At 36.6% G+C, this 17,288-nt stretch overlaps 1 protein-coding gene across 1 annotated transcript; it reads left to right on the top strand.

The window, feature by feature from the left end:
• The first annotated feature begins 78 nt into the window (after positions 1-78).
• On the top strand, positions 79-17,262 carry PLK4 (polo like kinase 4). The gene is made up of 15 exons (XM_009289506.1): positions 79-189; positions 959-1,054; positions 1,149-1,263; positions 3,213-4,245; positions 6,305-6,405; positions 8,034-8,407; positions 9,309-9,413; positions 9,805-9,907; positions 10,726-10,875; positions 11,792-11,922; positions 12,704-12,795; positions 13,174-13,315; positions 15,032-15,172; positions 16,308-16,414; positions 17,163-17,262. Exons 1-15 carry the CDS (start codon positions 79-81, stop codon positions 17,260-17,262), a joined length of 2,901 nt encoding a protein of 966 aa, XP_009287781.1.
• Positions 17,263-17,288: the final 26 nt, after the last annotated feature.

Genomic DNA, 17,288 nt, shown 5'->3' with positions numbered 1-17,288 from the left:
CCCCCCCCAAATCTCTTGGAGGGGGCTCTGCATCGGAAGAGAGGCTTCAAAGCCTGGGCTGGGGCTGACGGCCATGGTATGTTCGTGTTGCAGGATTTCAAGGTGGGGAACCTCCTGGGGAAAGGCTCCTTCGCAGGGGTCTACAGAGCAGTATCCCTGAAAACCGGCCTGGAAGTGGCTATCAAAATGGTAAGGCAGCCAGCCAAGGAAGTCTCTGTCTTCCGAGAGACTGAACAAGGGCAAGTTGCAACAGGTTGGGGTTATGCGGTTGGGCATTCATGCCTAGATTGCTTGTTTGTACGTAACTGATATTTAGATTGGGATTTGATCCTGAAAGATGCAGTACAACCAAATAGGCTGTATTGATAATTAATAGAAATGCTTATAGTGCTATTAAAAGAACTTGAGCTCAAATCTTCAACATAGAGTGGCCAATCAGCCCTATAATTCTAATTCATAAATTTGTGACCACAAAAACTTCATTTAGAATCCATGTGGCTGGAGAGGTCCTGGAAAAAATGCCTTGAAAACTTTCCCTCACTGCCAGGACAAACTTTGTGAAGGAAACTCGCACCTCACAGGTGTTTTGCCAGACTTACTTATAATCTATATTACTTCTATTTAGCTACCTTCTTAATGTTAACTATATTTAGCATATCTGCCTGGCAAAATCAGAATTAGGGTTCTCTGCTTAAGTTTTTCAGAAATTTTTTTAATTAGTGTTAGTATTGAAAATGTTAACACTTGTCTACTTCAGACAGTTGTGTGTTCCTCCATTTACCTATGATACTTGTTCATTAAAAGCATACAGTAGGTTAAACTACGTGAAGATTTGCTTGTATTTAGAAGTTTTCAGGCAAACATGCATTGAACATCTAAAATGTCAAGTTCACTTGAAACTAACACGTATGTAATCAGTGTTGCAGTGCTTGAAAAATATTCTGCGATCCATTTACAGATAGATAAAAAAGCCATGCACAAAGTTGGAATGGTACAGAGGGTTCAAAATGAGGTGAAAATACATTGTCAGCTAAAGCATCCATCTATACTTGAGGTAAGAATCGTGTTTTTGTAGAGAGGACTGTATATGTGACTTGCTGTATAGTCTACAAAATGTATTTTAATTTTTTCATTGTTTTATGTTCTAGCTTTATAACTACTTTGAAGATAGCAACTATGTGTACTTGATACTTGAGATGTGTCACAATGGTGAAATGAGCAGATATATAAAGAACAGAAAGAAACCCTTTTCAGAAGAAGAAGGTGAGATTTTCTTTCTGTGTAGCTCTCTTTCCATTAATGTTTTGGCTTAATCAATAAATATTTAATTCTAGTCAAAGAATATTTAAAACTGCCATCACTCTGAACCAGTTTCTATAGCTTAAAATCTTGTGATAAGTGATAATCTAGAGATTGATTACTATTACATATATATTCACTTGAATTTCTGTATACTTTTGTTTCTGTTTATGCCACTTTACAATAGCTTGTGCTATTTGGGGTTTAAAAAAAATAAGACAGTGAACTTAGAAGGTAGAGCTTACCTTTGTACATAAAATTATGTTGAAATACAGGTCAAGACTGGGAAGTTCCACAGAGGAAAACTGGCAACTTCACATCCATACACTTGCTTGCTTTGTGTTGCACCTCTTCACCTCAGTATTACTGTATTACATGTCACCAGTTAGAAAGCCTTCCAGATTATAGTTTGTCTTATGTGGTATCATTGGAAATATTTACTATGTTCCAAGGTGTGTAGAAATGAAGATAATGCAGGTAACTGTTGCTTAAGGGCTGAGTTAGCAAGGAAATACCCAATTTGACAATCCATCTAGAATTTTTGAAGGACTGGCAACTAAGGAGAAATTCTACAATGGTTTTACCTCTGTTTCTTATGGAAAGTACTGAAAATCCTATCTTTCCTTGAGAGTTCATTGTAAGAGTAATTCTAAAACTTTTTAAATTGGCTATGTTACTCTTTTCAATAGTGTTTTGGGGAAGAAGTCTTGCAAAAAAAAAAATTAATTGCACTTATGAATTTACTCATGTTTCATTTTCTTACAGTTGAGAGCAAGAGGATTTCAGTTAGAACACGGACCACTGAAAGCCTAACCAGAACAGCGCAATTCAAAAAAAAACAGCAAAGTGAGCTGCTGTGTATAATGTTTGAGGGCACAGCCAAACAAGCTGTTCTGGTTTCAGCTGATCTGGATTCAGTGGTTATTGCCTCTACTGCTTCCAGAATTACCATGCTGGTCATCTCTTGCACAGTTCTTCCAGTTTACCTGCTTCCCTATCAGTTTCTAATCTAATTCTGTGAAACTATTATATACATGGATTTTTTGGAACCCAGATCACAGGACTGAATTAAAGGGATACTGCTATACAGGCATCATCTGTTTAATTCAGATCTGCTCCAGCAAAAATAGTTCATCTGATGGTACCTCGGTTCTAAAAGCTGGGTAAAGAAGTATCTTCCTTCGAGGAGTGGTTTCTATTAACGTTTGTTACTCACCAGTCTTTGCACTCTGCTAAAAGAAAGAGGATTGTAAATTGTTTGCTCTAGAAAGAATAATTCTTAAAATTGCTGTAATTGCAACATCGTAATAAATGATGCTGCTTCAGCCTGGATGAGGTTTTGTTGTTCCTACTGTAAGCTAAAACTCTTGAATATTCCCTGAATTTCTAATGTAATAGAACAGAAAAATTATCCCAGTATTGTGAACTTAAAAGTTTTTGAGAAATTGAAATCCTACTAGCCTTGCCAGTTTACTAATGATAAAACAAATATAATCCAAATTGTCTCCTATATCCTATAATCTGCACATAGTGAAGCTGCTTGATTTCGTGTATTTGCTGTTTCTGAGTGTGAAGCAACTTAACTTTTTAAATTCTTAAGAATCTAATTTTAAAAAGTTTAGGCCAATTGAAAATATCTCCAGTCCTGTTTACATTATTCTGTTAGCAAAGAAACAAATCTGATTACTGCAGTACAGAACATTTTTTTATGAACTGTCTTAAAATGTAGTCATGCCATATTGCTTAAAGCAGAAAGTTAATTCCAATCTCATTAGCGTGACACTTAAATATCCTTGTAACATCCTCATTATTTAAAAAAAAAAAAGCAAGACCAATAGCAGACTTCAAAAAGTTATTTTCACAGCTATGACTTCAATTATATGACTAAAATATCTGGTTTTGTGTTTTGACAGCCCGACACTTCTTGCATCAGATTATCACGGGTATGCTGTATCTTCATTCTCATGGAATACTGCACCGGGACCTCACCCTTTCTAATATCTTACTCACCAATAATATGAATGTCAAGATTGCTGATTTTGGACTAGCAACTCAGCTGAAAATGCCTCATGAAAAGCATTACACCATGTGTGGAACTCCAAATTACATTTCTCCAGAGATAGCCACAAGGAGTCCACATGGACTTGAATCTGATGTGTGGTCTTTGGGCTGTATGTTTTACACTCTTCTTATTGGAAAGCCACCTTTTGACACTGACACAGTCAAGAACACGCTGAATAAAGTAGTATTAGCAGACTATGAAATGCCAGCCTTTTTATCAAGAGAGGCGCAAGACCTTATACTTAGGTTACTTCGCAAAAATCCAGCAGATCGTTTGAGTCTTTCCTCAGTGTTGGATCATCCTTTTATGTCCAGGTGTAGCTCTGCACGGAGTAAAGATTCGGGAACTTCAGAAGATTCCATGGACAGTGGAAATGCTACCATCTCTACAACCTTCACAGGCTCTTCCAGCATCAGTACCAGTGGCTGCTTGAAGGAAAAGAAGAAGCTGTTAGTTGGACAGCCGCTCCCAAATAAAATTACTTTTTTTCCTAAAAACAAGAATTCCAGTAATACTTCATCCATAGATGGAAGCGGTTCTTTTCATCAGTGGGGAATTCAGGGAAAAGAAATTGGCATAACTGGCAGGGGAAGAACCGTGCAACTTGCTGAAGAGAGACCACATTCACGCTACCTCCGAAGAGCCCACTCTTCAGATAGGTCTGGCACATCCCATAGTCAGACTCAAGGCATATCGAACATTGTTGAGAGGTGTCACTCTCTGGAACTGCTTTCTAAGCCCAAAGTAGGAACAAGGGAAAATACAGAATGCTTTTCACCTGCGAACAGCTATACTGATATAGGAGAAGTATTTAAGGAGAAGACTTCTAGTAGTTCTGGTTCTTTTGAAGGGCAAATATCTCCACCTGTAAAAGATCAACCACAGTAAGAATCAGTTTTTAAGATGGAATTTAGCACTGCCTTATATGTTAAATGCATGACTTTTCCTGTAACTAAGCTGTAGTAAGTGCCCAAAGTCTCTACGCTTGTAGCGTGAATACCAAATAGGAGAGGGTGATAGTTGATGCTGTTGCTATGTAGAGGTTTACCTCCCCACGGTCCCTACCTTAAAGTTCATAGATGCAGGGCATCAGCTAGTTAGATTGTAGCTTTTATTTATCCTGGTAATACTCTGTTATTGACTTATTTCCATGTGCAGCAAGTTGAGTATTTCTTTCCCCTCAGTAGTTGTAGTAGAGGGCCTTGCTAATTCTTGTTTGTAGAAGAGACACAGATGAGGATAGAAGGCATTCAAAGTGTGACTACCAACGTCTTTACTTGCTGCTCTGGCTTTTTTTTCTGTTCATCTTTAACTATGCCTTATGCTTAGACAAGATAAAGGAAAAAGACCAAATTAAGTACAAGATTAGGTGATGGATTATAAAATTGGCATACCAGAAAGGAAAGTAACACTCAAAAACAACTATCTGAAACTTAGTTCTGTCCTTAGTTGTAGTGTCTGGGTGTAAATCCTGGCTTCTTTCCATACATTGATGGACTTCCCCAGCTGATACAAACCAACTCTGGTGTCAAATCTACAACTGATGCTAGGATGTTTTCTGTGTTGTCAGAGGCCTCATCTTTGCCTTCTGTGCACTGCTGTGCAACAAGAGCTCTTCTTTGTGATAAACTTAATCTGGCTATGCTCAGAAGTTTCCTGTGTTTCCATCAGCAGAATATCAAAGAAGGCTTTCCTATTTTAATATAAGGACTGTTGCATATCTTGGTTCTTGCATTTCTCTCCACATTGAGTGGTAACTTTGTGTGATGGTTTCATATGTTTTTCTTTTTGCAAATCAGTTCAGGGAAAATGCAAATGAGCACTTTGCCCCATAGAAAAAGTAAATGGAGTAAGAGGTTTTTCTTGACTATTCACAAGTGTTTGACATAAGCGTCTGTTCAGCAAGTTCAATGGGCATGTGCATTCTTCCTAATTTGAGAAATGTTTGATGACTCAAAAAAGAAATTATTTATACAAATGTTAACATAATGCTTGTATTCCCCATGACTTCATACAGACATGCTATATGTAAATGTGACAGAATATTAATATGAGTGTGGGGATTAACTGAATGATTACTACTTTTTTAAATGGTTGATTACAGGAGAGCCTCTTACATCTATAGTTGGCCTGCACAGCAATCTTAAATGCAAGGTTCTAAGACTTAAATTAGATGCTTATATTCGGGGGGGTGGGGAGTGTGTTTGTGATAACTGAGTTCTTGCCAATGTTAAAGTAGTGATCATTGCAAAAAGAAGTACAGATGGGTACAGGCTACGGAGACAGAAAACCTCACAGGAGCTTAGCGTGAATTTACAACAGAGCAGTGATTCTGCAGTAACTGTTTTTGTGTATATTCTTTATTCTTCAACACGTGGATTATAGCTTGAGTTCACCTGTGACTACATATATGTCATTGTCTAAAAAGCTGGTAAAAAAAATCTTTATAATCCTTGGGATTTTCTATATTTTATATAAACTCAAACTATTTTAGGTGATAAGATTGCCTACATATTTCAGCTGCATACTTGCTATGCTGAATGACATCCACTGGGGTCATGGGCACCATCCCTGTGTCTTCTCCGAGGTTGTTTCCTATACTGTGAATTAAGAGCTTAGATGTAAGAACAGCCACTGCTGGCAGCATTATCAATGGCTCTTTTTGTTCATATATGTCAGCTCTGAGAGTCTACTAGTGAGCGCTAACAGGCTTAAATTTGTGCTAAAAATTAGTAATACTGTTTCCAAATGCAATGCTTTACCCAATGAACATTCCCCATGAAAAAAGAAGCATGTTCTATGCTGTCTAGAGCTGTAAAATGCCACATGCATTTCTTAAATGTTCTGAAAGTGTTGTGATTTCTGCAGCTGTAACATTAGAACTTTTGTTGTGCAAGTGTCTTTGATGTAATCTTGATTACATGTGTAACTTTTATTTTGCAGCTCAAACTATCTCTGCCCAATGAAGCCCCAGGTTGGTTTGTTAGAGCAGAAGTCCCAGGCTGAAACAATGCAGCAGTGGCTTGGAAGCATGCAAGCAAATGGTGTGTTACTAATCAGTTGTATATTTTTGCACTCAAGTTGGAGTAATGTCTTGTAACTTGTTTCTGTGGTTTTTCTATATTTTTATTTCTTTAACCTTGTGACAGAAGGGATAACTGTATGGCCAAGTAACTGTGATACTGGAGTATAATGCCGACATCCTAAATAACAGCGATTGGATGTTAACAGAGGCTACTGCAGACAGACTTTTCTTTCTGAATGAAAAGCCTGGGAGACCCTAAACTGACTTGCACTGCAAAAAATTGACACAGATATTGAAAGAGGCAAAATGATTTCCAGTATCGCCAATCTGTAGATTCATTCCTAAGCAAGAAATACCCCACTGAGAACATTTTGTTCTCTCTATTTTGGACTAAGCTGTAACACTTTAGTTTCCTGAGGTAGGAATTAATTTCAGAAGGTTTTGTAGTTAGTGTTCCTCTTGAGCTGTTGGGTTGGTATAATGAACTGTATGTAACTGCCTTCATAAGAGTGAAGAAATTGTACATTGAATTTGAATCTTAGCTTCCTAAAATGAGGTCATTCTCTCTTAGTATTTTAGCCAAAAAAAGGCAAAAAGAGGAAAACACAATTCTAGAACCTGCCATAATTATTCAGTTGTGACCTGAAGCGTGTGTAAGTATAAATACGGGACAAAAGATTGGCAGGTGGCTCAAAAGCCCTGTTAATTTAGTTGTGCAAATACACCTTAAGAGAAAATGGGACCTCAGTGAATGAGAAAGATAATGAGGCTCCAGAAGGAGGGGTGGAGGAAGGGACAAAAGACACAGAAGGGAAGGAGGTGTTCTTTGTCATGCATCATATTACATCATTTACAAATAATGTAATTTAATCATAAAACTAAATCACAAATCCATTCTGGCCGTATGTGTTTTGATATTACTGGACTCCTTCCCTTCCTGTCTACAGGGAATTGCAATCATATGACATATGGTCTGAAAAATCCTATGTAATTTTTGGTCCCTTCTCAACTGTTCTGCAACATGGCAGGAGGAGTGCAATACTTGTTTGGGTGAGGCAGAAGTTGATCAAGGGCTTAAATATCAAAACTAGGGAAGCAGTTATAGGAAGTTTAAATATAAAAATAGGTTTTTGTCTTTTAACAAGTGACTGGAAATAAAACAAGGTTTTTGGCGTATGCGTTTTACATCTTGAGTACTAAAACCTCTGTTTGATGCTAAAACACTGGTTAGTTAAGCTGAAACTTAAACTTGGTACTAGTGGTTATCTGAATGGCAAGTAAACTGTGTTTCAAGAGATTAAACTAATTCTTGTAAACTAATTCTTGTTTAAGTATCTATTTGAAATCTTAGTATTTTGTTTATAGATGGTTTTGCAAAATGATTTTATATATGTTAAGACTGAAGGCCGTCATAACTGAAATCTAGTAACAGTACATTTTAAGTAGCACTGGAATTTTGTTAGCATTGGTATTGATTGGTACTAAAGTCATAGCCTAATGATTTGGACTGTGATTAAAGAAATCCCATTCTCCACTTAAACAAGCCTTCTAAGATGATATTTTGAAAAGCTTTTAAAAACATAATAGCATTTTTTTCTTTGTACTGTGACTTTTTGAATCTACAATGTACCTGCATGATGCTTTCAGTTCTGCTGAGACCACCTGCAGACCTAACTGGCGACAGTAACGCACATGGAGGCTTTCGGTATCATCTGGATGTGCAGCAAGATGCATCAAGAAATGCATGGAACACCTTAAAAGATATAAGGAATCATGATGCATCCGTCGACTGTCCGCATTCTTTAAACCAGAGAAACCCAAAGAAATACAACCCTGGAGTTCTCTGCAAATCTGAGAAGATGCAACCATCTTCTACATGTGGCCTTTGGTCAACTTCAGAACAAAACCAAGTGTGGGGCAAAGAACCACCAGCACATCAGAAACCTACACTGCGAAGTATAATATCACCTCTCAACGCTCACAGGCTAAAACCAATCAGGCAAAAAACAAAAAATGCAGTGGTATGTATCAGTTCTTAAAACGGAAACAACTTAAGTATTAAATATAGTGTGACTATCTCTTAAATCACTTGGTAAACTAGAAGCATTTGTTTTTATAAAACTTAATCTATAATAACTTAAAGTTGTATTAGTAAGATGCATCTTAGGGTTTTTTGTATATGGAATACTGTAACCTTGTGGTCACTTCCTGCAAATAGTGACATGGCATTGCTTTTAGCTTACAAGCAAAGAAACTGTAGGTAGACATAACCACTATTAAATGCATATATACTTCATACAGTTCTAAAACTCTGTACTGCTTAGCTGTACAAGTTGCGTTTAAGCTTTCAACGTTAAGAATTTAACTATGTCAAACACATCAAACACTTTTACAGATTAGATAAATAACTGGATTAGAAATTAAAATAGTCTTGCCCTCAAGTAAAAACTTGAATCTTTTTCCTGTAGTGCTGCTTTTTCCCTGTCTTGTGGGTGGGAAAGTAAAACAAATTCCATTAATCCTTACTGATCACATAAATTTTCTGGTTGGTTTGTTCCTGGTATCACCCTTTTGCCTTTTGTTCTGTTTCTTAGCCTTGCTCATCCTGTCATGTTTCCCCCCGCCCCCCAATTTGGTTTTTAAAAAAGAACATAATAGAGCTGACCTGTCTTCGTTTGATTTGTCACTTAAGAAGCCACACCCTCACTGACCAGGCTTATAACCTTCAGTCATGTTGAAGAAGTGTTCCGTTTTAATAGTTCTCATAGCAAAAGGTACTGTGAGAAGCATTGATAAGTTTGCAGTGCATTTGAGGAAGAAGAAAACCCTTTTTTTCTAAAGCATTTGTGGAAAGAAGTGCTATCTTATTTTGCCAGAAAGTAAAGGTTTTCTTGTTTAATTTATGTATTTAATATATTTTAGGTGAGCATTCTAGATACTGGGGAAGTGTGTATGGAGTTTCTAAAAGAACACCACTCACAAGAACAGGTGAAAGAAGTTCTCAGAATATCTTGTGATGGAAATGTGGTGAGTATGTTTTCAATTTCTTCACTGTTGTGTAAAAGGCTTAGAGTATTCTGTTCTTTCAGAGTTTTTTTTTTAATTTTTATTTAAGTAATTATTTGTTTGGAAATGCAATATTTACATATGCACAGCTGTAAACTCCTTCACTGTCCCCCCAGTACAACCATACAAGTACAGGTAGCAAGCAATTATTTCAGAGCAAAATTGGACTTGACTTTTGGAACAGGTGAAGTATTGTTAAAAAACTGCTGCTGTTAAATAATTACTTAGAGGAACAGAGCATTCATGGTAAATCATGGTAATTAATTAAACTGACTTATTTCCACACCTGTTAAAAGTAGGGAGTGCTGTAGTAAGTTGCAACTGCAAACACATCTTTCTTCCCTTTTTGTAGATTGCAGTTTATCATCCAAATGAAGGAAGAGGCTTCCTTCTTGATGACAGACCTCCTGCTCCTCCTGAAGACATCTGTATGTATAATTTTGACAACTTGCCAGGTAACCTGAAACTTATTTTAAAATTACGATGATTAAAGTGATTTTTAGTGAATCTTGTTTGAGACTTTTTAGCTTTTAGCCATTACTTTTCAGATAATTGTGAAGATAAAACTCCTTTCAGAGTAAGATTCGAACTACAGTTTAACTGGAAACTGTATTTTGAAACTTTACAAGAAAGTGTAAACCCACAGGTTTAAGTTATTTTGTATGGAAGTTATAAGGAGTCACTTACCCCTTTACAATGTAGTGTACTAACATTAAAGCTTTCATATTCTCCTCGTTCATATTGGAAACTGTTTAAATACGAATGGAAGAAATATTATCAAGTCAATTTTAAAACAGAGCAACTTTAATTTGTGCTTCCCAATACTCAGAACTTGGGAGGGAGGGGAAAAATAAATACTTGAAAGCATTGACAGAGTAATGTAGACAGCTGAAGAACAAATATAAGCTAACTATAAGTTCTTAAGAGACAAGCAGACTTCTCTACTAATTAGAGATCAAAGACAGGTTTTACCTAAAGCCAGGAAGCCAGCTGGATCGTGATATCTGGATAAATGGTATATGCAGCGCTTTACTATGTTGTTTAGGTTCTGAACTGTATTAATTGAAGCTATTCAAGTGAAGATGCACACTTTTCTAAAAGTTGGTGGAAATAAGTCAGTTTCTTTGAACATACTGCTGTAAAGTACTTAAATATTACTCACAATCTTCAGCTATCAAATACATATTTTAAATTATTCCTCTCTAAGCTGATGCACAGTGTTTAATCTGATGACTTTTTGATAAAAGCTTTAAAATTTTCTTTTTTTTTTTAGAAAAGTACTGGAAAAAATACCAGTATGCAGCCAAGTTTGTGCAGTTGGTAAGAACAAAAACCCCCAAAGTTACGTTCTACACAAGATATGCCAAGTGCATGTTGATGGAAAATTCACCCACTGCAGATGTTGAAATTTGTTTTTATGATGGTATGTACTCATTTTTGCAGTTATGCAAATAGTTATATCATGTTATTAAAGCTGCGCTAAAATATTGCCAAACAATGAACACCTCAGATTGAAGAAAATACTAAAACTTTTTTTTTGTCACTCTGCCTTTATTCTAGCACTTGCAGATCAGTTTATTTTTCATTAGTTCCTTACTGATATCTTCAGGGAGTACATGTTGCAAAAGTGTTATTTAAGTTACACCTTGTTCTTATTCATGAGCTCTTCTTTGCGTCTACATTTGATAGTTAACCTGTGTAGTGAAAGGTGTGTCCCTACTCCAAGCTTTCCATTGTTAACTGGTGTAATAGGATTACCAAGAACACTCACTGGAGGAAGCAACTGTCTGCCTTCTCTGACTCTGCCCGTCATAAACTAGACTGCACTGATGATTGTTTTCTTGCTATAGACTACTGTCAACTAGTTTGATTTGTCACGTGCACAGATAGACCCCAACAGAATTCATGACAAAAAAAAGAAGACTTAACAGTTCTGTGATTCAGTGTGGAACTGCTATTGAAAGAATGGGCATCTTTTTTAAAACCCTATTCAAATGCTAATAGAGCCTACTTAACCAATTTTTGGCAATACTGTTAGAGATGTTAATGTTGTCTCAAATTAATGTTTAGAGGCGTAGTTCTTAAAATATGTAATAAATGCATTATTCAGCCCATTTAAGTAGTGAGCTTTGGCCATAGAGGGCATTCTGTTAATATCACAGTCCAAATTTAAGTGGCTTTTTATTTCTGCTAGACATAGAGCTCATGCAGGAGTGGTTTTATTCTTGCAGTCAGTGAGATCTACTCTACTAAAGTGTAATGTAATGGCAGAAATCTGTATTTTGTAGATGCTGGTATTTTATACGATTCACACTAGAAATGTTTACTTTTTTTTACAGGAGCAAAGATACACAAGACTGCTGGTATAACTCGTGTGATTGAAAAATCAGGGAAATCCTTCACTTTGAAAGGAGAAAGCGAAGCAGGTTTGAAGAAGGAAATACAAGTTTATATGGATCATGCAAATGAGGTAAACTGTTTTATACAGACCTTTTCCAGTGCAAAGCAACTTTCAAAAAATTCAGTTTCTCTTTCACAAATGTGCTTCTGATGTTGCTTTTTGTATCTTTCATTACACTGATAAAGAGGGATGATAAAGTGTTTTTTGGAAGAGCAAATATCAATGTAGAGGTAACAGTAACAGTGCCTCGCAATGAAGACAGTTAGAGGAAATTCTTACTGGTATGTAAAGCAGGTTTGCCTGTCTGGTGAAAGGATTAAACAGAACAGATGAAGCTGCTTTATACAAGTTAAAAAAAACAAAACCAGAAAAAAACCCACAAAAAAACACCCCACCCCCCCAAAAAAAAACCCCCAAACACAAAACCCTGCCTGCTGTGCTTTCCATGTTGTTTCATGTCACCCAATTAGCAGTCACAAAAGTAATTTTTTGTCTCTGAACTTGGGAAACAGTAAAAATAACGTACAAATTTCCTATTCAGTCTTCCTTATGTTCTGTTATTTTCTGGAATAGAATTCAGGGGTCTTCTAGTCCCCTGTCTAGTCCTGCTAAAAGGGGAGGAGATGTGATTATTAAGAACATAATTCCAGATGTGCTGAAGTTACGAGGGAGTCTTGCTGCAGTATAGCTTTTTTAATTGCCTCCATGGTGCATGAGTGCAGCTATTATTGATACTCAGTACCGTTGAAAAAAGCATTTCCTTGTGTAGGCTCACCTCCCACGCTAAACATGTATGAAATAGTTACGCTGTTTTCAGTTAAAAACTCTAACAAGCTCCTTCTAATTCCAGGGACATCGTATATGCCTTGCACTGGAATCTGCTGTTTTGGAAGAAGAAAAAAGGAGTGAAAGTGTTCCATTTTTTCCAATAATTGTTGGAAGGTAATATTTTGACTTGAAAATACTTTTGCATTTGAATATTCCCACTAAGCAGCCTTATGCAGCTAATGTTTGCAGAAGCCAGGGTTGCTTAATAGAGGCTCATAATATTTATCTTGCTAACGACTAACTTGATAGCATGTATGAACACCTTATTTTGGACCTGCAAAGCCTCCTTTGATACTGGGACAACATACATGTGTGGATTTAGTCTAAACCAGGCTAACAATTAGCATGTGTAAAACAATTCTGCAGAAGACCAGTGCTGTCAAATGCTTTGTACAGTCCATGGTAAACTGAAGGAAAAGCTACATCTCCTCACTTGTTTCTTTAGTCCCTTTTGGACAGACCTTTTCCCAATTTGTCTCATTATTTTTCCAGAAAACCTGGCAATACTGAATCGCCACAGGCTGTAGTACCTCCACTGTTGGACAATACAAACTGTTCAAAAGAAGTTATGGCACTGGATAGAAATATAGCTGCCAGTTCTACTCCAGTTCAAACTCCAAATTGTACTCCTTCTGTAAGTACACAAGAACATCCAGCGGAGACTACTCTCCAGTAGGAATTCAAATATTGCTGTTTTATTTGAACTAATGGAATTACATTTGTATGGACATAGGCTTTTATTAGCCATTTGTGAGCCTATTGATTAGAAATGTTAACTTTGATTTCAATTAACTTTTGATATCTGGATTTAAGATCATCTGAAAAATCAAAATCCTCCAAAACTTTACTGCAAATGGCTCCTTGGAACACAGTTTGAAAATTGCTTACTTATGTTATACAGCACAGCCTTCAATTTGTTTTGGAGAGCTTTGATGTGCCCTCAGGCCTGTATACCAAATGGTAGTCACAAAGGGATATTAGCGCTTGAGGCTACTGTTCTGAAATAATCCTGTGTTAGTGTGTATAAAAAAAAAGCTATACATATAAATGTATCTACTCTTACACTAACAAAGCTTTGTGTGTAATTTCATCTGGTTTGTTTAAAAGACCCACCAAGCTTCAATTGCTGCGTCACAGCCCTGTGTGATACAACTTCCCCAGCTGCCTGAATTATATTGGGGTCTTAGCACACTGAGTTTGTATCATCTTAACTTTGTTGAATTTACGTGGGTCTGAATCTCTGTTCTTTGATTGTGTAGCACATGCCCTTAGGGCAGAATCTGTCAGCTTTTGCTTCACTGAAATGAACCTGGCAACAAAAATTCCTTAGGGCTTCAGTACTAGTGTTGATTTTTACACAGACTTAAGGTTACCCATCACCAGAGTTCTAACTTGAGGGTTCAGCATTCAAACTCATTCTTTGTTTGCCATATAGCAAACACTTAGGTCTTTGTAAGGCTTTCACTGTTTGCTTTCTCTTCTGAAGTATGTATTTCTAAGCAAAATAACACAATAGCTGGTTGCCTTTCCATGTTATTCTTGACTCTTTTTGTCAGTTTCTTTATACTTGAACTAGATCTGTATATACTGAGGTACAGCTTGTTGTTTCTTTCAGGTTCTTGTAATTATCTGGATCCTGATCTCTTTCCTGACTGAGCTCTCCTATTTCAGAGACATCCTCTGACTTGCATCTTTTCGCTGAACCCTGAATCTTAAATACTGCTAAGCACACCACCTCATCTCTGTCATCTCTGACTATGGGAGGGGAGGTATCTGAGTAGTAGAACTTTTATAGAAGCAGACATGTTTCTCCTAGACAGCAGTGGTGGTGTTATCCTAAAGGCCTCCAATGTTTGATCCTCTGTTATTCTTAATTCATCACTTCTGTCTCTCTAAACCTGTAACAGACTCTGTATGTGCTGTAGAACTCTTCTGTTAATGTTTAATATTCTAGTTTCCAACTAATAGCAATGTCCATATTTTTGTAAAATACTGGCCAAGTGGTCATCTGAGTGAGGGCTATTTTATAATTGAACATGCGCTGAACGTTTTTCCTGAAGATGGACAGGTTTTCTGACAGTCAAATAAGGAAAAATGGGGTTTAGGTAGAAAGCCTGCTTAGGGAAAGCGATTCCTTTGTGAGTACAGGGAAGTGGTAGAAAAACTGTCATAATACTGAGAAAGTCCTATGAAATCCTGTGGGGTTTCTATAATGTAATGCTGTTAAATGAAGCATATAGGCTAATCTGTATATATGAAAAGATTAAAACAGGTGGTAATTGACTACATTGGTACATAAACAGTTGGATTAATACTAAGGCTGCTAATACTGTGCATTTCTGGGTTTCAGGTGGTGTCATATGAAAAGTCTACATTTTTGACTAACACTGCTGAAACTACATGCTCCTCTGTTCATCAAACAGAATGCAGTCCAAATTCAGCCCAACTTTTAAAATCTGTCTTCGTGAAAAACGTTGGTTGGGCTTCTCAGGTAAGAAATAAATACTGATAAAGGAAGGAATTCTGTTTCTTTTTTCCTATTAAACTTGAGATACATATTTTTAAGTCATTGACTTTAAATTTTACTTGTGAGGAATACATTCAGTTGTGCTCTGCTACAGTTTAAATCCAAAAATTGGTTTATGGAAAGATCCTTCCAAATAAGCATCTTCGATAAATACCACGGTGAACTACATAAGTAGAAGAAACCAAAATAATAGCTCAGTATTTCAGTTATCACAGTTTTCCTGTGGTGGTTATTGCCTATTTCAGTGTCTTCTGTCATTTAAATTTGACTCTAGTAAAAAAAAAAAGAGGCTTTTCAACTTCTGTCTGTTCACTAATGTAGATGTAAAAGTGTCATCACAAAGTGTTTTTAACAGATATGTACCAGATCTGCACAAATGCATCTGCCTATACACCAGGAAAAGCTGTTTCATTACAGAGAAATTTTTCCTCTGCTTTCTGTGGGACCAGCTTTAGATTTAAAATTTGACTCTAGTAAAAAAAAAAAGAGGCTTTTCAACTTCTGTCTGTTCACTAATGTAGATGTAAAAGTGTCATCACAAAGTGTTTTTAACAGATATGTACCAGATCTGCACAAATGCATCTGCCTATACACCAGGAAAAGCTGTTTCATTACAGAGAAATTTTTCCTCTGCTTTCTGTGGGACCAGCTTTAGATTTAAAAAATGGTTCTCTGCAATCCAGATAAAGTAAGCTTCCTGTCCTAACAAAAAAAGTTTGCTTTATATATATAAACTTTAAAATGTATATAGCTGTGAACTTTCACTAGCTGTGAACTTTCAGAAATGGGCCTTCTATTTTATGTTTGGTCCTATTTAAAATTCCTTTAGGAGTGGTTAAGCTAAAGGTACTTCTTTATTTAATTCTCATTGAAAAGGATGACCAAAGCTGAGTATCTGAAGCCTTAGAAGTCTGATTCTTGAGACTGCATGAGACTACTTACTCCAAAGTAGTATGCTTGCAATCTTTACAAGACTGACCAAGATACCCAAGTCACTTCAGCAATTCTGAAAAACTTTCAGCTTCAATTATTAGAAAAATTCTAGGTGTGTAATCTTGTATTTTATGTCCTCAAACCATAATGCAACTTCTCTCGTTAGCTGACCAGTGGAGCAGTATGGGTTCAGTTTAATGATGGATCCCAACTGGTAGCCCAAGCAGGTGTTTCTTCTATCACTTACACATCTCCAGATGGCCAGACAACTAGGTGAGTCTATTACTGCTACAAAAATAGTTCAGCTTCTTGTCGGTGCAAGGCTGTTATGTATAAGGGAAACTTCATAGCTGCTATTAATTTTGTTTTATAAATACTAAAACTTAGCTTTTCAATCACTTTTCTCAGTTGATTAGCTTATATAAGCTTAATAAATAAAGAGAAACACCTATAGCTTTGACTGAACTCTGGATAACGAATTAAAAAAAGCTGGGAATGCATCTACTTGGTCTCCAGAGTATAGCCACTAGTCATGTATAGCATTTAAAAGAGGGAGGGGGAGAAAAATAAGGTTTTAATACTTTTTTTTTTCCAAGACACTGCTAGATGAGGGAGATAGCATGTCAACATTGATGCATAGACCTGAAGTGCTCAGGTGAAGTTTCGTGTATCTTTTGGACACTGGGCACTTCCCATACAAATATAGCCACTCAGTAACATGCTGCTTCTGTGCAAAGTTTGAGACAGTAATATACAGTCTGTTCAGACATTACTGCAGCTTTAGACATTGTTTAGATATTTTCTTAATCTGAAACACTTTTTTCAGTTAAATACATATAGGGAAGGGGGGCCTAGATTTAAGCCATCAAGCTCCAATTAATGTGTCTAGATATACTTAAAATCTACTTGACTTAGTGGTTTGCCTATTTACAGGCAAGTTTTGAAATAATTATACTGTCCTGAAATAAAACAGATTATTTCAAGCATCTAAATTTTTCTATGCTTATTTGTCTTTCTCTAGGTATGGAGAAAACGATAAGTTGCCAGAATACATCAAAGAGAAGCTGCACTGTCTGTCTTCTATTCTTGTGATGTTTACCAATCCAGCTGGTCCCCACTGATTAAAGCAAAGCAGGTGTCAGGACAC

The sequence above is a fragment of the Aptenodytes forsteri genome, unplaced genomic scaffold (assembly GCF_000699145.1).
Source record: "Aptenodytes forsteri isolate BGI_AS27 unplaced genomic scaffold, ASM69914v1 Scaffold109, whole genome shotgun sequence".
Lineage (NCBI taxonomy): Eukaryota > Metazoa > Chordata > Aves > Sphenisciformes > Spheniscidae > Aptenodytes > Aptenodytes forsteri.
The sequence above is the reverse complement of the archived record's forward strand: the minus strand, read 5'-3'. Positions and strand labels throughout refer to the sequence as shown.